The sequence below is a fragment of the Sebastes umbrosus genome, chromosome 15 (genome assembly GCF_015220745.1).
Source record: "Sebastes umbrosus isolate fSebUmb1 chromosome 15, fSebUmb1.pri, whole genome shotgun sequence".
Taxonomy (NCBI): Eukaryota; Metazoa; Chordata; class Actinopteri; order Perciformes; family Sebastidae; genus Sebastes; species Sebastes umbrosus.
The window spans coordinates 15,182,609-15,204,564 of record NC_051283.1 but is presented as its reverse complement, the minus strand read 5'-3'; the positions used below and the strand labels follow the sequence as shown (position 1 = coordinate 15,204,564).

The 21,956-nt window shown below is 39.4% G+C and overlaps 1 protein-coding gene across 7 annotated transcripts in view; it reads left to right on the top strand.

Moving 5' to 3' along the window:
• The window catches only part of ppp1r9a (protein phosphatase 1, regulatory subunit 9A), a 68,832-nt gene that overhangs the window by 38,419 nt on the left and 8,457 nt on the right, over nt 1-21,956 (top strand). For all 7 annotated transcript variants that reach the window (XM_037795926.1, XM_037795928.1, XM_037795929.1 and 4 more), the window contains exons 6-12: nt 5,639-5,774; nt 12,223-12,375; nt 15,161-15,214; nt 16,043-16,272; nt 18,737-18,833; nt 19,667-19,802; nt 21,767-21,855. In XM_037795926.1, the coding sequence (XP_037651854.1) occupies nt 5,639-5,774; nt 12,223-12,375; nt 15,161-15,214; nt 16,043-16,272; nt 18,737-18,833; nt 19,667-19,802; nt 21,767-21,855 (895 nt within the window). The remainder of the gene's footprint in view (nt 1-5,638; nt 5,775-12,222; nt 12,376-15,160; nt 15,215-16,042; nt 16,273-18,736; nt 18,834-19,666; nt 19,803-21,766; nt 21,856-21,956) is intronic.

The following is a 21,956-nucleotide window of genomic DNA, read 5'->3' as shown; positions in this document are numbered from 1 at the left end:
ACATAGGCAGTGTATATCTGGAAACTTGTATTAATTTCTTCTCAATAATTACACTTGAAACTGTTATGTTTATTTTGCACTAAACTTCTTAATTAAAAGAGAAAAATACTTTTTATTTGTCAAGTATTTAATTCAGGAGTCTACAAACATAGGCTTTACCATGTGGTTACTTATTATAGACTATTTATTTATTGAATTCCCAGAAATCATGCTATATCGTGACATATATCACTATCGAGATATGAAATGACAAATATCGGGTTAGAAGATTTTAGCCATATCTCCTAGCCCTAATCCAAAGTGCAGTTTTTCAACCATTCTGGTCACCAAGTTCACTCTGGGAGTTGAGGAAAGATAGACGTGTGTGTGTACAGTGCCAGGGGAAAAGCTGGTGGCTGGACAAAGACACGTCCAACAGTATCAGAACAGATGCTGTTTGCTGAACTAATATTGACGAAATACCAGGATGTGTGAACTATAGGTGAGGCGGCCTTGAAAAGGTTCCATCTATCACTTGCTCATCTATCCTGCAAGTATAAATAGATTAAAGTGAGCAGTGCAGAAAGATTTATAGTCTAATCTGTCTATTGAAGATCTAGAAATACAATTAATGACTTATAAGTAATTTTTCATTTAAATTTACCGTATGAAAAATACAACACTGTGACAGTCTTATGGCAAAATGCTATTTCTCAGACCTATTTTCATTCTTCTCTCCCTCTCTGCTCTCTCACTATTTCAGTCTTCCTCCATCATGTCTCACCCACTCACACCTCCTCCTCCTCGGTAAATTCTTCTCTCTCTGTCTGATCACCAGAGGTTTTATGGCCAACTGTCCTAGATTTGCCATTTTAGCTATATTTAACCCTGACTTCCAGCAGCATATCATCCAGGTTTTACTCACAATTTCCCCCCAGTGTGCCGGTATAAAACACAGTTTTAAATGCTCTGTCATATAGATCACTTGTGGGGGGAAACACAAGAGAAATACGCACTTAGACCGCATTTTAGCCTAACATGATTTGATGCACCTTTATTGGCTATAAAGGCACTCCGACTAATTGTGTGAGTTGTTGCATTAACATAATAATCTTAAAATGTAGGCCAAGCTGACATGAGTTTACAGCAGTCCTCCTTTACAAAACACACTTTTGACCATGCAGTGCTGTTACTTTTTGTGACACTTATAAGCATTAACTCTAAATATATGCACCTTCTTCCATTGATTGTGATTCCCACTTCTAAATAATAAGGTTTGCAATATTCTATAATTATTTTATTGTCAAAAAATCCCATGAAAAAGACAAAACCAACAATTAATTGATCATTCTAAAAAACCTGCCATCACCCATCCCATGTAGTTACATGAATCTGTGTAGTAGTACTATGGGCGGTGCCTTGGTATGTTTTCAAATTGAATGGCACTATTACCTATCTGCATGCTTACTATTCTTACAACCTGTGTACCCTTTTGTCTCCAATTTAAATATCTGGCGATGCCTCCAGTGAACTCTAACCTTTTACCTTTGAACTGTAAACTTATCTTTTTATACATTTTAATCATACATATGCATTTTTTAACCATATTTATACATTTTAACTGTCTTTTAAACTATTTAAACATATTTATACATCTTTAACTTTGAGAAAACTATTTATATCCTAGTGTCTGAATGAATTTTAGCCAGGGCTACACTGATATAGCTTCTTTGTTTGTGACATAAAGCTCCATTGTTGTACAAAAACTATAAATCAACCACACCGTTGCACTGGGTGACATGTTTCCTTTATTGTGCATCAGCATCCTACTCCTGTATTATTAGTCCACAGCAAATTCACTACTTACTCTTCTTTGGGTTACATTCACTAAAAACTACAGTGCCCAGCTGTTTTAGGAAACTACTTAGTCTTTTTAAAAAATGAAACTATATATTTGTGATCTGTTTTTCAGTGCATCAAATGAGGCTGAATGCCACAGACAGGGAAGTCAGAAAATATTGACAGAATATAGAATAACACCATCTTCATCCTTTAATTAAGTCTCTCGCGATGCACCCATTGTTCACAATGGACAGAAACAAAGTTTAACAAAAAGAGGAAATTTCTACATATCCCCACTATAGTGGAACATTCCTATCTGTTATGTGTGAGCCTGCGCTGACATCCCTAAATGCCCGTCAACCGTGCGCTTCCTAATGGGGAAGATGCGTGTCCTGTTGCTCATCTCCCAGCATCACTTTTTTCATCTTTCCTCTCTGCATTTGAGCAAAGTTCCTGTATGTTTAACAAGAGCCATGTCTGTATTAATTGGAGTAAATGAGATCAGTAGTGAAGGCGCCGTGTGTGGCAGCCCCAGAACAGTGGGAGGCCAGGAGGAACCAAGACAGACTCCCCATGCGTGAGGAGAAAAGGCTGTTTCCAGGTCAGCTGCTGCTCAGACCTCCCTGCTGTCCAAAGGCTTGTTCCAGTACAGTACATAGCTTAGCCATGGCCCTCTCTCTTTTCCTTTTTTTCTACTCTCTATCTCTGTCCTGCCCTTCAGTTGTTCCTTCACATGTAGATCAAATACGTCTCTCTGCTGGAGCGTAAGGCCTTTTTCTCCATCGCCTTTAGAAATATATGAAAGAGCTCTCAGGAGCTGAATTCACTTGATTAGGCCCTATCTCGAAGCCACTCTCTCTCTCTATCCTTCTGGCTTTCTCCCTCTCTCCCTCTAAACACACTTACTTGTACACGTACAGTAGGTAGGAACATGCCTTTCACACACAAACACACACACACAGTTATAGGGCCCCAGCAATATCATTAGTAGGCATTATGACGTTCACAATATCCAGATAAGTGACATCCTATGTTATGGATTATGGGCAGGGGGCAGTCAGAAACCTCCGGGTCTGAGAAGTGAAACCAATGCGGAAGTGCCTTAAATTTTGCATTCTTTCTAATAGCCAGCAGGGGGCGACTCCTCTGGTTGCAAAAAGAAGTCTGATGATATAGAAGTCTATGAGAAAACTTTTCACTTGATTTATTACCTCAGTAAACATTGTAAACATGAGTTTATGGTCTCAATTGCTAGTTTCAAGTCTTCTTCAATACAGCATGATGTTCATTTAGTAAATTATGGTCCCATTTAGAGTCAAATAGACCATAAAGCAGGGTATGCTTTAGGGCGTGGCTAGCTTGTGATTGACAGGTCGCTACCACGGTGTTGTCCGGTCTGAATGTCGTCTGCGTTTTTTTGTCTTTGAACTTTAACCCTTTCACAGTGTGTTTTCAGTTCATGAATGTTAATTCTAACCTTTTAGGTCACCTAAAAATGCAACTTGCGCTTAGCTCCACCCTCTTGTGTCACCACTGGTTGCAAAGAACCTAGATGGCGATGGCCAAAATGCCGAACTCGAGGCCTCAGAACGGCATTTTGGTGACTACAAAGTCACGGTGACTACGTCCACTCTTTATATACAATACAGTCTCTGGCAGGCGGTCTTTATACAGCACTTAAAAATTTGCATATGGTTTTCAATGATTGTCAAAGCAGACAGTAAAAGAAATGGAAAATGACATTTTAAGCAGAGAGGATGAGCGGGGAAAACCACCAAGTATGTTCCTTATTTCAACAAATATATTTTCAATATTGTCAGTCTTGCATTGTATGAATCGTTTCTCAATCTTAGTATGGAAGTCAGTCTTTCCATCTCATGATGATGATGATTTCAAGCCAGTTATCTATCTACTGTAGGTGGATTGGCCTGTAACCATTTATGAGTCATTCATTTCCTGTCATTCCTTCTGGCAGCTCACCCATATAAAGCAACACGAACGTCAATGGGATCTGCAGCCCAAGAATCCGCAGCATAATTTACAAATATGCCGAAAACAGTTGTATCTTTGTGCAGATCCCAAAAATGTGGTGCAGTATGTCTATTTGCAGTGGCATTATAGTGGAAGGAGGGGGAAATCATTCTGCTTCTTCCTTTTTTTTTTGATTTATGATCATGTAAACTTTGTGCTCCTGAATCTGAAATGACTGAATCCTTCTTTGTCCCCGTCATACCATAAACACACACACAATTTGCAGGAAGGCGGATTATATTTGGGACAAACTTATTTCAAACATCTTTGTGCTCTTTCTGTTTTTCTTTCTCTCTTTGTCTACATGTTAATGTGATGTGTATCGTTGGTAGGTCCCATGTGTAACTGCAGTAGTTAGTAGTCAGTAGCTCGGAGGCAGAGCCTGTGGCTTTCTCCATTTAGTTCCTTGCCAGGCTAATAACAGGCTGCCTGGTTGAGCTGACTGTCTTCTCATATTATTATGTGTGTGCCGTCTCCCGGCCCTGCCCTGATACGTCAGCAGATATCGCCGTCATCGTGGCTATGTGGCTGCTCTCCACTGCTGTGGTCATTTCACTGTACAAATACACACCACCACGAAAAAAAAGACACAAGACATTGAAGCATAGTAAATATATGTGTGATTATATACTGTATACCTTAAAAAAGACATAACTATCAGGTATGATGTGCAATGTACAGTATCCGTATGTCTCAATTAATAATCTAAATAATAAACATGTTTAGTATTTTTGTAAAGATGGTTTATGTCATATTTTTAAACTTCTGTGACATCGTAAACTGAATTTTGAATACGGCTGTCAAAGTTAATGCGATAATAACGCGTTAACGCAAATTTGTTTTAACGCCACTAAGTTCTTTGACGCATTAACGCAACTTGCGATTTTCAGGTTGTAGCGGGCTCAGTGTTAAAGCTAGAGGGAAGGTACTGGCATCATATGAAACTAGAAAACCTAAGGAATCCATTGGTACCAACCATGTCATACTACTTGTTGGAAAGGAGGCTAAATAGCGCTCCAAACTTACATTAAATTTTGTAGAGGAAACTGGTATGGCGATTTTCAAACTTTATGATAATCACATGCAGTTTGAGGCAAGTCATAGTCAAGTCAACACACTGACAGCTGTTGTTGCTTGTTGGGCTTGAGTTTTTCATGTTATGATGACCTGTAAGGGTTTCTGGAAAATATTTGTCATAGTTTTGTGTTGTTAATTGATTCCCAATAATACATATATACATACATTTGCATAAAGCAAGCAAATTTTCCCAATCCCATGTTGATAAGAGTATTTAATACTTGACAAATCTCCCTTTAAAGTAGCGTACATTTTGAACAGATAAAAAATGTGTGATTAATTTGCCATTAATCACGATTAACTATGGACAATCATGCAATTAATCGCGATTAAATATTTTAATCGATTGACAGCCCTAATTTTTACCATAAACAAATGAGGCTTAGACAAATGGGAGGCACTTTAGAATTTGATATTTTTTATTCTGTTTATCAGAGAATACATTTCCCATAAGCCCTTTGACTTCCCATTTTAAACCTTTGCTACAGAAGCAAATTTTCTGAAAATAAAAATGTAAAAGCCAAACTGGTGACACACAGTATAAATGATGATTTAATGATGATTTTCAAAACTATACTTACAACATACAGTAATTGTCATAATTGCCAGTTTTTCGTAATGTACAATAACTGTTATGTAATCACAGGCTGGTTGATTCTGCGTGTACGTGTGTTACCAGGATTGTCCATAACAGTGCGTGTTGTTGCAGGTTTGTGATTGGCCGAGAGCGTCCGGGCCAGCAGAGTGAGGTGGCCACGCTCATCCAGCAGACCCTGGAGCAAGAGAGGAGACAGAGAGAGCTGCTGGAGCAGCAGTACGCCCAATACGATGCTGATGATGACGAGGTAATGACCACACACAACCCCGGCCACTGTACTGGGTGTCCTGGAGGTGCAATAAAGGATTGTGTATACATACATATGACATCATAGCGTGGATCTTAAATTATGTCCAATGTGCAAACAGGGTACGATGCCCCCCTTAACAAAAGTAAGATTATCTTATATTAATGAAGCTCATTATATCTACATTTACATGAAGTTCATCCGCTGTCAGTACACATACTTCTTATACATGACACTACAGTGGAAAATTGAGGCTTCTAGTTGTCACTTAATGTAAATCAGCTCCCTTCTCATGACAGTTGACTGGAAGTTTTAGCTCATTAAGTCCATAAAACTGACTGACAGTGGGCTTTGATGCTGGCACACTAAAAACACACTCTCACAAACACACACACTTAGCATGTGAGGTTCAGTCCTAGAAAGCATCACTCAGCGTTTCCCCCCTCTGCTGCTTACTCGCAGCCCGTTTAATCCTCCAGACACTGAGCTCATGGCCCTGCAACTCATGCTATCTGCATGTGTGCGTGCCCTGGAGACACACTCACACTGTATATACACGTATAATCACACACTGAAGAAACTTAAATCAATGCATAGTGCATCCTCACTAACACACACAGGAACGTCTGCACTCATGCGTAGATTTACATGCAGACACACACACTCACTCTTTCCTCGGTCATCATTGGTGTTGTTTGAGGTCTTTCATATCCTGGTGGATTGAGAGCCTTCATGCATAAGAAACTCCTCGCCAGGCCCTGGAAGCTGATCCCAGCGCTCCCATAATCACAGCCCCATACACATGTGACACTGTCAGCCTCTATTAAAGCTCCTATAGAGAGTTGAGAATTCTGCCATTAGCGACGACTTCACTGCTTTGCAGAGTCTGATTCAAACTAGGGCTGCCAATTGATTCAAATATTTAATCGTGATTAATCGCATGATTAATCGCGATGAATCGCAAATTAGCTGTTCAAAATGTACCTTAAAGGGAGATTTGTCAAGTATTTGATACTCGTATCAACATGGGAGTAGACAAATATGCTTGCTTTATGCAAATGTATGTATATATTTATTATTGGGAATCAATTAACAACACAAAACCATGATAAATATTGTCCAGAAACCCTCACAGGTACTGCATTTAGCATAAAATATGCTTAAATCATAACATGGCAAACTCAAGCCCAACAGGCAACAACAGCAGTCAGTGTGTCAGTGTGCTGACTTGACTATGACTTGCCCCAAAACTGCATGTGATTATCATAAAGTGGGCATGTCTGTAAAGGGGAGACTCATGGGTACCCATAGAACCCATTTTCATTCACATACCTTGAGGTCAGAGGTCAAGAGACCCCTTTGAAAATGGCCACGCCAGTTTTTCCTCGCCAAAATTTAGCGTAACTTTGTAGCGTTATTTAGCCTCCTTCACGACAAGCTAGTATGACATGGTTGGTACCAATGGATTCCTTAGGTTTCTAGTTTTATATGATGCCAGTATCCTCTCTAGCATTAAAACTGAGCCCGCTACAACCTCTGAAAGATCGATTGCGTTAATGCGTGAAAGAAATTAGTGGCGTTACAGCCTTAATTTAAACATGCAAGAAACCTCCCGCCTTCCGCTTTCCTTCGGTTGTCTGTCATCATTTCAGATCTATAATGAAAATCAAAATAAACTTAGGAGAGTTTTTTTATTTGACCGAACACCCTGTGCTACAGATGCCCTGAAGGGCACATAAACACGAGAATGGTGATTGTATTAAAATTGTTAATCTATACATAGATTATTAACCGCTGTAAAAACACACTTGAAATCTGCCACCGTTGGGCACCGGGCCTTCCATAACTCCCTACGTAACTGCCGATAGGGTAAACAGTTACAAAACCATTACAAAGATCTATTGGGCAATAAAAAGGAACTCATCAATATTAATATCTCTATAAATATTAGAACGAGTTCTCACCGAGGGAGGTGGGGAGAGAGGTTATTTCTCACTGTGATTGCCGCTTGGGTTGATCTGACAGACAGCTCTTTATTGGTGCTGGGGCTCCCGTCCCAAGAGGAAGAGATGCTCCTTCAGTTAGCAATAGACATCCAACACACACACACATGACAGTCCATTTGTGGGTTTGATTATATGTAATCTAACACACATGCATGCCCATCTGTCAGCAGTTAAATGCCACATGGGAAAAGCATGGAGACACACACACAATACTAAATATGTAAGTCTAACAATTCCCATATTCACTTTCGTTGCTACTTTTCTTGATATGATTGGAAATTAAATTAATTAGGGGTTTGATCCTTTGGCTCTGGGAAATTGTGGCCGTCATTTTTATGATATTTTATAAACAGTAAATTAAAGAAAAATAGTCTACACAACAATCATTCATAAAAATAACCATTAGTTGCAATCCTTGATGGAGATACTTGCTGGGTTTTTATATGTATAATGTAGAAACAAATGTGAAGAGGCACATTGTTCCACTGAAGTCAACAAAAAGTAACACATCAATCAAGAATGAATAAAAACCAGCTGATTTGCGCCACCATGCTGACAGATCTATTCATGCCAGCACCAACATGGAGATACATGAACACACGTCTACACACACCACGTTTACATCATATGTGGATGGACGTTTGCAGAATTGGTGATTTAGCACTACATACATAAAATTTTGGTTTCATTATCTTGAGCAATGGATTTTGGCTGATGTAAGGCATTCATTTTATTTGCTTATTCAGGCTCTTCTGTATTATTTAACTATATCAAGTCAGCCATATCAGAGCTTTCAGAGAAAATTGAGTTCCCCAATCGTAATGACGACTTGGATGTTGGCATGGATGGTATAATCTTTATTTAACTAGGAGGTCACATTGAGATTAAAACCTCTTTTACAAGTGAGACCTAGACAAGACAGGGTCAAATAGCAGCATCCAACACATAACAAGACAACAACATTGAATCACAGCAGCAACAATAGGTACGACAAAATACATTACATCATACAGTGCATTAACAAGGCAGCATGTTGGTCATGTGTTTGTTATTTATTTGAAGCTACTGCAGCTAGCAGTGAATGGTAATTAGTGACATGGTATTTATGGTTGCTCCCATATGACATGAAATGTCAAATAGTTTTTTTAGTTTATTGACTTAAATTTTAAAATAAAAAAATATTAAATACAACTGTAAGTAATCAAATCAAAACATTAGCTCCAATAAAACTGGAGCTGCGACAATTAATCGATTAGTTGTCTTAATCGACAATTATTTTGATAATCAATTAATCGAATTAATAGAAAAGAATGTCAAAATTATCTGATTTCAGCTTCTTAAATGTGAATATTTTCTGTTTTCTTTACTCCTCTATGACGGTAAACTGAATATCTTTGAGTTGTGGACAAAGCAAGACATTTGAGGACGTCATCTTGGGCTTTGGGAAACACTGATGGACATTTTTCACCATCTTCTGACATTTTATAGACCAAACAACTAATTGATATTAATCGATAAAATAATAATGAGAGAATGATAATGAAAATAATCATTAGCTGCAGCCCTATCGTACATATACACTATACAGTATACTGTATATACTAAATCAAAGCTGTGCACAGTGGATCACATGCACTCTCCCTCTAGTCAAAGGAGCAGTCACAGCCCTTTCCTCCAGTGACTGACAGTCATTATGCGAACTTCCTCCTCATATAGACATTCAATGAGCAGATCATCACACACTCTGAACTACAGCAAGATTTCTCCTTAAATCGTCCCCTTCCTCTCCTGATTCTCTATGCATGTGGGAGGAGGTGATGCATTTATCATATGCAAATTGGTGTTTGACTTTCCTGCCATGTGTTCAGTGGTTAACTCCACCTTCAGTGAATGGGACCTTGATGCAGGATGCTGGTACCATGGCAACAAGCATGCCTATTATGGAAATGGGACTCTATATTGGTCATGCATGCAAACAAATCAGGCCTGAGCTCTGTTATCTGGGTGGGAGATAGATGGAGGCAACTGCAGGGGACGAGATGAGGAGAAGATAAAGGCCGAGATGATGAGACAGGAGATGAGACTATGTGTGTGTGCATGTGTGCTACATGCGTGTGAAAGATCAAGACAGAAGATAAGTAACGAGGGAAAGATAGATTTTAGATGGACTAGACCAGATGGAGACACAGACAGAGTGGTGACATGAATATTTACATGTAGATAAGATATATGCATCAACTTGGTCTGATTGATAGGAAGAGAGATAGGATATGATGTTAAAAGGGAGGCCGGAGCCGTTTTCACATAAGAGCTCCTCTGGAAATATCAGGCTCTGTTGATGATCAGCCAAAGAGTGAATCAACCGATCCATTTAGATCCAATGCCTAATGGCCGGCGCCAACATTCATCATAGGTTATTTTGAGAGCTGGAGAAAAGAAAAACTGCCTAGAATACATTCAGCATAATGGCCTGCATTAATGTCAATCCACAATATGTTGACAAATGGTGACTTTTATTAGTCAGAAGTTGTCTTTATAAATCCTAGAGATTGCTAACCTCTAGAATTGACTCCACTAGAGCCACTATAACAGGCTCAAACCTCAGTAGTTTACTCTCCTTACACATGAGGCGAGATGGTGACTAATGTTTAAGATAAGATAATAAAAAGTGACATTGACATTTGGCCAGCAGCCTACAACTTATCTCTATAGAAATGGCCGACCGAGCTGTCAAACCAATTTAAGTTTTCTTACCTCATTCTTATGTAACTGGTAGCATTAAAATAGCATTAGTACTTATGCAAAAATAGAAAGTGAAAAAAAGGGTGGCATGAGGAAAATGGGTAGGAGTTTCTGGAAGTGCTTGACACGCAATGGGATGCACTGTGACTGGTGTAGCTCTGAGGAGAGATTGGAGATAGATGAAAGAAGACTGACAGGTGACAAATGGATGCTGCTGCTGCAGTTGGACAGCTGGTTATCTGACTGGGTGGTTTCTCTGTGCAGGCTGTTTTGCAGCCTGTTGACTCCATATTGAAGGTTGAGCACTTATACAGTAGTTCGTTCTGCTGGTCGGTCGACAAAAGCGGGCTTTTCATTTCTTGTCGGTGACAAGAAAATGACAACTGTCGCTTACAGATTTTATCAACTGTAACTGGCTAGCAGTTAATTAAATAATCATACTCCATGGGTAGGTTAACTTTAACTTTCAGCTGATTCATTTTAAAACAATAATCTTGTAAAAGAGGTCATGTTAGACGTATGCATGCGCGACTTCAAGAGCCACAGTCCTAGACGTACGCACGCGCCAGTTTAAACGACAACAGATGAAAATGGTGGTACAGCGAACAGTACTGTGCGTCAGACACTATGTGTACTGTTCTGTAGATTAATATAATTATTATTATATGTGTGTGTATGTGTGTATCTGTATGTGTGTGTAACACAGACAGTAGTCTATGGTGTGTAGGCATATAGCTGTTATAGATTGTTTATATTGATAAAAAAAAATCCTTCATTTAATACAATAAACACAACTTTTATTTAATAAAAAGATAGAAATGTGGACTATTGTTTTAATAATGCTGGCAGCCTTGATAAGAGTTGCAAATATACATCAGTTTTGGATGTATCTTTGGAACTCCATCCATACGTCTGTGGTTCTGTTACTGGTACATGCATACGTCTAAATCTGGGGGTCTGCGGGGCTCTCCGGCTCTGCAGGGCGATAATATTGGAAATGTCTCTCGTTGCCAAGTCGTAGCTAAGGTTCGTCCTATTTACTGGAGCAGTGAACAACGTTTCCATTGCATTAGAATCTAATGCGATGGTAATGATTGTTCCAGGTATTAGCAATCCCTCAGGCGTTACCAGGGAAACGGAGTTATGGCTTGTTAAAAACTTTAGATTTTGGTTGCAAAACGCCTGAAAATATAAATAAATGGTCTTCATTTTTTTTTATTTTGGCAAGTGACCATGGTATAAGCAGGATAATGCCCTTTAAGGTGTCATAATTAGGAATTAATGGACGATTATTAAGTTTTATCCAGAATCCTCAAAGACTCTTATAACCATCTGGTCTGCTGCACCATAAAAGAAGCTTTTCCTAATCCAAACAAAGATGGTAGCCAGAAATTAGGCCTACTTTCTCCTTACTGAATTTGTACAATGTGAGCCAAAACAAAACATTTTATCATCAGTGGTATTGGTAGGCTATATATTGATGCTTCTTTCCAATATTTTATATTTTCATACAAAACTACGCACTAATATTTTGTACGGATTTTACAAAAAGAGCAAAGACAAATCATTATTTCCAGCTACCTGGATTAGGAAATACAAGAGAAAGTAGATGTCACTCACATCTATTCAATGTGTTGTTTGTATGAAGTGTATCTACAGAAAAGTGGACTACATGACTGACTTTGCGTTTCCTCTTGCAGCAGACAGGGGAGTACGCCACAGACGACGAGGAGGGGGGAACAACGGTGGCAGGCGAGGACAAGAGCATCGAGGTGTTTGACTTGCCAGAGTCAGAGGACATCTTGTCTCCCTCAGAGTTAGACGCCAATAAACTCTACCAGAAGTTCAGAGAGGTGAACTCAGATACTTTCTATAGTTCAGTCCCCACTCTTTGAATGTGAAGATTACACAACTGATCGGAGCCCACCACATTTTTCTCTGTCAGTGCTTTGAAGAATGCATTTAAAATAATAGATATACCCACACACCCACTAGAATAACTTAGCCACAGAAAAAAAAGGTAATTCAATGAAACAACAAAAGATAGCAACACAATGGAGTCTAGCGCCGCTGCTTTACTTGGCAGAGTTTTGTCAAGATCTAAGATCCGCTTATCCTCCCTAATTCCTAATCTGGATGATTAGAAGTGAGAATACAATAGCGATGTAAAACCTATGCCCATTATATCTCTAATTACCCATGTTGGATTAAAACCCACAGATGAGGGGAAATAGCTAACACTTTAAATCTGTTCTTAAATCAATTTGTATTATGATCTTGGCAACTCTTCACACGACCGGCCTCTGAGAATAGAAACCCATTTTCTTGAACTTTTGCTTCCTTCGCCATCAATGAACTCGCCTTAAAAACTACAGCTATAAAATGGAAACATGAATTCACTGGTCGTTAACTCATTTCTTCTTCTTCTTTCTCTGATATTGATTGAACACTCCAGCGCTGCTTTTGGCACCATAACACTTGAGCCTTTCTGTAGACTGCCACAATAGCTGTATGACACATTTAACAAATGGCTTCAGCTGCACTGCACACACCGCAGGGGATATCGAGTGAAACTATAATGCAATCCCTGGTCACAGGGAATGTATACATTTGTCCCAGTTTCCCATTTTCTCTGTATCTTGACCCCTGTCTCCCACAGGGCAACTTTCACCTTTTCCGTTTAAAGGGCTCTCCCATTTCCCACTTCTTCCTTTTCTTTCTTTGCTGCCTTTTTACGCACTTAAAGGAAAAAAGAAGACAGGCAGCTGGAAAATAAGCCCTTTTAAAAAAATATTACAAAGAAGATGTGATGTGAAAATGTTTGTAGTTGTTGCAACAAAGTTCAACGGAGAAAGTTTTATTCACATCTTCTTCTTAATGTCCTTTTTAAAAAATATTATTCCCTACCAGACTGCGGTTCAAGTCCATTTACTTACTGATGATGTTTTGAACTATGTTTTGGAGCCAGGAGTAATTGTTAATGCCTCAGTCAACACAGACGCTGCATTGACTGATTTACTCACCGTCTTCTAGGCGCACACACGACTAAATGCTTTTTTTAAATCCCAGTCTTAGTTAGCTCACCTCAGGTAGACACCGCATTTCACATTAGAAACTGTTAATTAATGCTCAACAAAACTTGGTCTAATCATCAGTGGATGTAAAATAAAACTAAGATGGTATTAACATAATCAGCATTGTGACATGCCCTGAATTTAGTATGGTATTTATGTTGTGCATCGATTTTTCCAAGCATTTGACCAAATTTCAAATTTGCATTTTGGAGCAATTTTTCATAAGTCATTGCTTAATCTCTGTAGCACGTTGCGTGGCCGAACATTGTTCAAACTCACAGATCCTATACAAATATGCCCTGCTGAGCTGTGAGGAATTGTGTAATAATATAATATTGCCAATGCATCTAGAATATTTTTATTAGCTATAACAGTTTAACCATAAGAAACATGGCACTCAGTTTTAAGGATCATAAAGCGTCAATTAGTGTTGGAACAAGCAGATACAGACTTTAACCCCCTTTACACCAGTAAAATTATGTTCTAACTGTACATTTACTTATGTGATATTTTAAAGGATAGGTTCATGTTTTTTCAAATCTGTCTCAGCAATACTGACATGTCCATACATAAATACAGTGATAGCTATAATCATTCCTCCTGTTCATACTGGACATTAATAGATGCCCTCCTAACATGCTTCCAATAGAAGTGATGGTATCTGTCAAAGTTACAGTCTTACGAGGACAGATTCCCTCTTTTTGTTTCCCCAGACTAAAAAGATACCGATTTGATTTGTCTAACTCAAACTTTTGAAGCCTCACAAGGTCTGTGGATTTTGTCCCCCAACTCTTACATTGGAGGTGAATTAGGAGGCGAACTCCTTACAGCTGGTAAAGAACAAAAAGCTGGAACGGTTGTACATAATGCACATTAGGACAGACTCTGTGTGAACCTATCCTTTAATGTAAAAGAAAAATCAGGCTTCAAAGTTGTAAAAGAAAGGACCTTCGTTAGTATTGTTACACTTTCCCATAGCTCCCCATGTCCCTCCTTCTCCTTTTTTCTATTTCTGCCTCATTTACTACTGTAGCTCTCATTCGCTCCCATTTCCACATCTCTTGTTCCATATCCACTCCTTTCTCTCCATCTCCTCTTCTCTCTTATTTCTGCTCTATCATTATCCCTCTCTGAGTCTGCCTGTAAATGACTGCTCATCTCAACTTCCATGCATAACTCCTTTGTCGCTCTCTCTCCATTTCCAACTCCATCCATCTAAACGTGTTAGACTTCAGAACATAACGAGCCTTTTTGTCTCAAAATCTCATCCGTTTTTTAACAGTTTTAGACATTACATTGAGGAAAAAAATTAAATTTTCTTATAAACGCTTTTTTTTTTCTTTTGTAAAAATGTGTGAATTTTTTAGATGTAATGCTTCTCTGTCTATCTCCCTCTCGCCTCTCCTCTGAGAGTGTGTGTCAGCGCTGGAGCCGGGATGCTGTCAGGGGAGGACAGGGACGGCTGCCTCCGTCCGTCATACTGTATCGACAGCAGAGAGAGGCTGCGCAGCCATGCATTTGATCATCTGACCGCCCTCTCTTTTTTCTCCTCTGCCTCCAACAGCTCCAGATCAAACACACAGTGACCGAGGCCGAGATCCAGAAGCTCAAAAACAAGGTAAGAGATTAAAACTGTCAGAGCGCGGGCCGGTTTGTGGGTGAAAAAGTTTGTCTTAGAGTTCAAGCAATTTGTGAATGGATGTGGAACTAATGTCAGCACAACAGGGTTCAGGTTTGGTGGGAAAGCTTTAAGAATAGATTTTGTTTAGAAATAGGAAGCAGATTATTTTACTAAAACAGTGGCTATTAAGGAATCTGGTCAAGCTTCTTGTAAGAGGCTGCAATATTTGCCTTTACAAATTTTAAGTAAGAAAATGAGAGCACCTTGTAGAGCTTCTGTTTATTTCTAAAAGCTCTGTGCATTTGCATATGGGTGTATGTTTACCTGTAAACACATCTGAAGTGTATAATTGATATGCTCCGTCAAATGTTAATAGCCTAATTTGATTCATTCCTAAATGAATGTGCTGAGATGATATGATTAAACTCATCAGATAAGTGGTGCCTAAAAAGCTTTTTTGTTTTAGCAGTAAGAGTAGATCCACTTTTACAGAGAAATAAATTAATGCGATTTGTGCTCTGAATACAGACTTTGCTCTAAAAAAGGCTCAGCTTTGACTAGCTTTGTGTGATGTCATTCCCAGTTCTGAAAATCTGGGTCTGTTTTTGGTCTCATTGCATGTTTTCATGTAGTTGCAGACAGTAAACATACGACTACTAATGCTTTGGTATTAGGGACAAACTGTAATAGATGGTAAAATATGAAAGCTTTTATTCCCAAAATAAAAAAAACACTGCTTAGGTTTCCTTGCTCAGTATTAGTAAAATGTACTCTCCTATTAACAGTTGCCATGTTGTGTCTAAAGTTTTTTTTGTCCCATTCCAGTTGGCGTCTGTGGAGAGGGAGAAGCAGCGCTGGGAGAAGGAGAAGAGCCAGCTGAAGGCCAGCATCGAGGAAAACAAGGAGAGGATGTTGAAGCTGGAGAGCTACTGGATCGAAGCGCAGACTCTCTGCCACACGGTCAACGAGCACCTGAAGGAAGCCCAGGCCCAGTACCAAACTCTGGAGAAGAAGTACAACAAGGCCAAGAAACTCATCAAAGACTTCCAGCAGAAGTAAGTGGACCTGGGTTAAACTAGAGGGAGGGATATATTCTGAATATGGAAGATTGTTGCAAGGCTTTTCAAACTTTTTTTTCTGTCAAGAAATCCCAGTTAGATGAGGAGTTTTACCACAATTTGACCTCAGTTAAGCTGCATTTCTGTTGTTGGTTCAGTTTGAAAATATATGATTATCTACAGTACTACGGGAACAACGGAGGTGGGATTAGAAGAACCCAAAGCTACTATAACTAATCCAGCGTTCTCTTATTGAGGTAACTTGAAATGTATTTACTCGTCTTGTTGGGAGAGGACCACAGAAAGTCCCCAGACCTTACTTTAAACACCACTGGCCTAAACAATGCCAACAGAAGTGATTAAAGACAATGTAAACCTAGAATTATTTGGTAAAATGCATTAGGATTTACTACCAGTCATTTGAAAAACTATATAAAGCCACGTTGGGAAGAATCAAACACTTCAAATCCTACACACAGTGCCTTTAAGTTGGTGAAAATGTATTAATGCGAGACTCTACAGGCAAAAACATTGTTTTTTCATGCATTGATCAATTTTGAGATTTTAGGCTGTTTTGCTCTCTTCTTTCAGAATAGTATTTAGGTGTTTATTTTACTGTGTGTTTTCATTCCTGTCTATTTTTTGAAGGTTTTTACAGAGGGGTTTGTTCATTAATCATTCATAGCCTGATTTATAGGACATTTTATTCCTAAAAACATGGCAAAATTATTTTTTTTCTGGCTGTTGACAGCATTTTCTGAGTTGTGTTGTGATACAAAGAGATATCTAAAATCCTGTGACTCTAAGATAAGATAAGACAAGATAAGATATACTTTATTGTCCCAAGGGGAAATTTAGCTCGAGCAATAGTGCTGCACACAGCTTAAAACAATACATATCCAACAAGACATTATAGTACTACACCAAGACACAGTAGAAAAACATGTTAAATATTGCACATTCCCTGAGAAAACTATATATAAATAATAAATAAATATATATCAAATAATGTGTCAACAAAATTAAATAAAAAATTTGAAACTAGCTTTATCCAATGTTCAGATTTCAGTTGGGAATGTATGCAAATTAGAACATATTTGATAAAAGAATGCATTTGCATGCAGACTCGCAGAATCATTTGCATGTTTAAACATAACATTTCAGAAAAACTTGTAATACAAAAATGTCTTAATGTAAGTCATCAACTGAGGAAGTTTCATGGTGATATCTATTAGAAGAAAATTACATAATTCAAAACAAAATGTTAAATGAGGAAAAAATAACAATATTAATAAATAAATAACATAAAATTAAAATAATCAAATTATGACCAATAAAGATAATAAATAAGAAACTGGGATGGACATTTTTCACTATTTTCTGACATTTTATAGACCAAACGATTCATGGATTAATCTAGAAAATAATCAGCAGGTTAATCGATAATGAAGATAATCGTTAGTTTTAGCCCTAATCTAGAGCCAGTGTTGGGTTTGTCCGTTCTGGGCTACTGTAGAAACATAGCGGACTCCGTGAAGAGGACCCGCTCCCTATATAGATATGAAGGGCTCATTCTAAGCTAACGAAAACACAACGATTCAGGTGATTATACACTAATGAAAACATAGTTATGAATACTATATTCCATTTCTGCTAATAGCTCCTCCTAAATCCTACGAGCTTGTCCTTTAACAGCCTGAAATTAAACATTTCTATTATAACTGCTTCACTTGAACCATTTCTTAAACGAGGGAGTTGAATCAATCCTGTCATTAAACGTACGTTTTAATAAATCATTTTAAATTGCTTCCTTCATTATTCCTTTTTACAGCTTCTCTTGCTTCGATGAACAGAAACGAGATCATCTACTGTGTTTCCATCTGTGATGCAGAGCGCTTCTTTTTATAGCCAGAGTCTTATCCCATTTCAACAGTAAGAGCCAAGTCTCCATTCCCATTCAGCGCAAGCTCTCCTGCTTTTTCAGTGCGTTGATCTCTTTGGTCAGTCCCATCACAACCTCTCCTGCTCAGCTCCAGTCTGACTGCCTCTAATTGGCTCTGACCCTGCAGGCCAACTGGAAGCTAACTGATGAAACAAACTCTCCATGCTGATCTGTGGCGGAGGACTGAGCTGCAAAAGGAGAGACGGGGAGCTCACAGACCAAGGGCAAAGCAGGCATGAGGAAATGGATGAATTTAGTGTTCTTAGGGATGGAAACGTATGTGTGTTTTTTGTAGTTGTAGATAATGTGTTGTGTGTGTGTGTTCACTGTGAGCAGCAGCATCGGAGCAAAGTCACACTGACATCCTAAAACAGCCTCGGCTCCCTTATCGCCACAGCTGAGCGAGAGGCAGGCGCTTTCACACATGGTGCACAGACACACATAAATGTATCTTGTTTTCCCGTGTTAGCACACACCTACTCACCACATTACGATCTGCCCTCCCTCTCGTCTCTCCAGAGAGGTGGAGTTTATCCAGAAGGAGGATGCGGAGAGGAGGCGGCTGGAGGATGCTGAGAAAGCTCACCTGGCTGAGATCCAGGGACTGCAAGTCAGGGTAAACCAGATATTTTTTAAGTTGACTCCGTCTTTCTCTCACCTCCATCTGTCCATGTATGCCTCTCTGTGTTGTAGTTGTTCTGTGTCTGCACAATTCTGCATATTTGCCTCCAAACGACACAGAAATCCCTGAAGTGATAATGAACACTGCGGTTCTTGTCTGTGCTTAATTATCAAGATTGTTGGGTTTTGGCAGTAAAACATGGTCAGGAACATTCATTTACGCACAAAAAGAACAGAAACAGCACTCCATCACTACTGCTTTCGCTCTACAATGCATTACAACTGTGCCACTTGTGCCACATAAACAGATTTTCTCCTCCTTGGACAGTGACCTCGGATGGACTCGGTGTCCAGGGGCCTGTGTTTTGGTTCTATTGTCAAACTCTGTATTGATTTTCCGCTTTCCTAGTCATAAAACATGACAGTTGTGTTGTTTTCTGCTCAAGTCTCAGGCCATGCCCCTCAGTTGAATGGGCAGTCAACCCGACTGTCCCCTGCAATTATTCTGCACAGTGAGCACTCATTCTCCCACTGCACCGCATTGTAAAGGCTGAATGGTGAAGTGTGGCACAAGAAAGTGGTGGAAAAACAGTATAATCTGGAATTTAAGCCGACAGCGAGACAGGAGAGTCACGCTTTAACTGACTTCCCTTGTGCTTTTCATGCGCACCACGCCAACACCTGTAAGACGTTTTTCAAATGGAATCAAAAGATGAGTTATGTGCTCCTCATCATGTAGGCCGTTTATTTTCAGTGTTTTAAAGCGGCTGTTTTGACAGTTAAATGCCTGCCTCTGATTAACATTGATCGGTTCCTCTCCCTCTACAGATTGCAACATTAGAGTCGGAGCTAATGCAGCTGATGAAGCAGAACGGCATCCAGGTCAACAACAACAACAGCAACAGTGCGGAGAGGCTCGGCGCTCAGCAGCTCAGCCCTAAAAGAGCTGCAGCACAAGCCAGAGGTGTGTTTGTGAGGGGACTGGTCTCTGCCAGGATCATTATTATGATATTGATTTAAAGGAGTAGTTTTATACGTTGGGAAACATTCACTTTCACGCTGAGAGTTAGGTGAGCAGATCGATGCCACTCTCTTGTCTGTCATAAAACAAATGAAACATGTTAGTTATTGAGCTGTGGAGCTGCAAATCAACAGCTAAGCTAACAGTCCTCTGGCTCTAGTTTCATATTGAATGGACAAACATGAGAGTAGTGCCAATTTTTCCATATAACTCTCAGCAGGAAAGTGACTAAGTGTGTTTCCTAAAATGTAAAACTATTCATTTAATGAATGCAGTGACAGCTAAAATAGGAGAGTAATGCCAGGTACACAGTACACGAGAATCAAGCTGATTTTGGGCCTGATTCCCCCCCTCCCGACAATGGTCAGCAAAGCCCCGATTTTTTTGATGGTTGTAAAGATTATCTTACCAGATATTCCTGTGGTGTGAGGTATGGTAAGAGTCTCTTTTACATCCCCTAATCTGCTTGGTCCATCCTTTGTCCTCCGGTGCTCCTAACGGCATCTGCAAGATTTCACAGACCGGAGGAAAACAAGCAGTAAGAGCTGATCTGAGGTCTGCTGTCCATGAGAGCCGGCTGTCAATCACTCGCGAACTCCGACCAAACGGTCAAACTAGGCCACGCTGATCAAATATGAATCAATATTATGTCACAGTAATGCCTATTTCTCGCCTCAAATGGCTTCAGAAACATCTTGTACTGTACTGTTCAGCTGTAAAATGAGAAAGTTTGTGACACCACCACAGATTTTTTAAAGCCTGAAAACAGAGCCATGAGGAGGTGCAGAAGTCTATTTTTCTCTCAGAACACTTGAATTACAATATGCTGAAAGGTTATTATGAAATATTTGCCCAATGATGCCAAAAATATACTGCCTACTGCCACTTTTCACTGGGCCAGCCTTAAGCGATTACATGAACATCTGCGTCTTCTCATTTTAGTCTGATATATGGTCTTAAATACACTTTCAAAGTTTCCCTACTGCATTTCTTGTTTAAATAATGTTTCAACTACGTAAGTACCTTGATATTCCTTTTTTGTGTCCTTACGATGACCCATGATGCAACTCAACAACGTTGCTTTTACCTTTTTTTTTAGCCCCTGCAGTTTATTGACTCCTCTTGTCCTGTGTAGGACATTGGAAAGTTTGGACTCTCTTGTGGCTAAGACACAACACACTCTCCTCCGCTGCCTTAGCCTCCACACACACACACTTTCCCCTCTGACTCTAGTTGTACTTTGGACCTCCGCAAACAAAAACAAACTCGTAATCCCTTCTAAGCACATCTGTCTGGTTGTGTTCTCCTCGTCTTTTTAAGCTCCGCTGGCTTTATTTCAGCGGCTGCATCTGTCAGAACGGAGTGTACACAGATAAGTGCCATATATGATACAGTACAGCGCAGCCGGGATAACAGAGCGACTGGATCTGCGCTGATCCGAGTGACGCAGCACGTTATGTAATATTAAAAAGGAGGGATTGAGGGAGACGGCTGGAACAGGAGAGAGAGAGAGTGCCTGTGGGAGGAGATGACAGAATCTGCTGAAATTATCATTTTAAATTGAAATGATTTCAGTTTTTCCTCTGACAGCGTCTCCCTGTGCACTCAGGGAACGAGCAGAAAAAATGATAATTGCCTGCATAATTAATGGTGCTACTTTTGGGGCTAGATTTGATATTTTAACTGCGTTGATGTTTTATTAATAGACTTATTTAATGGGGATGTCAGTGTTGGGGCCAGGCCAAACTAAGTGCCTCTTAATAAGACAGAAACAACAGAAAACATGCACATAATTGATGGACAAATTCTTTGGGTGAATGAATGAATTATACATTATAATTCTTTTTTACGTTGTCAAACTAGACCACATTTGTTTTTATTGTCTCTTTTCTTTTATGTGACTGTAGACCTGAGGGAGGGCTCTCCCCATTCACCCAGTAAAAAGAAGAGCTACAGAGGAGTCGCCCGAGACAGCATCAGCTCCACAGAGGGAGAGGTTTGTATTAAAACACACTCACCTGCACTTTCTTCTTTTTTTTAGTGACCAACAGATCTCTTACTCAACAACATCTGCTGAAATATCAAACAGATTTGTGT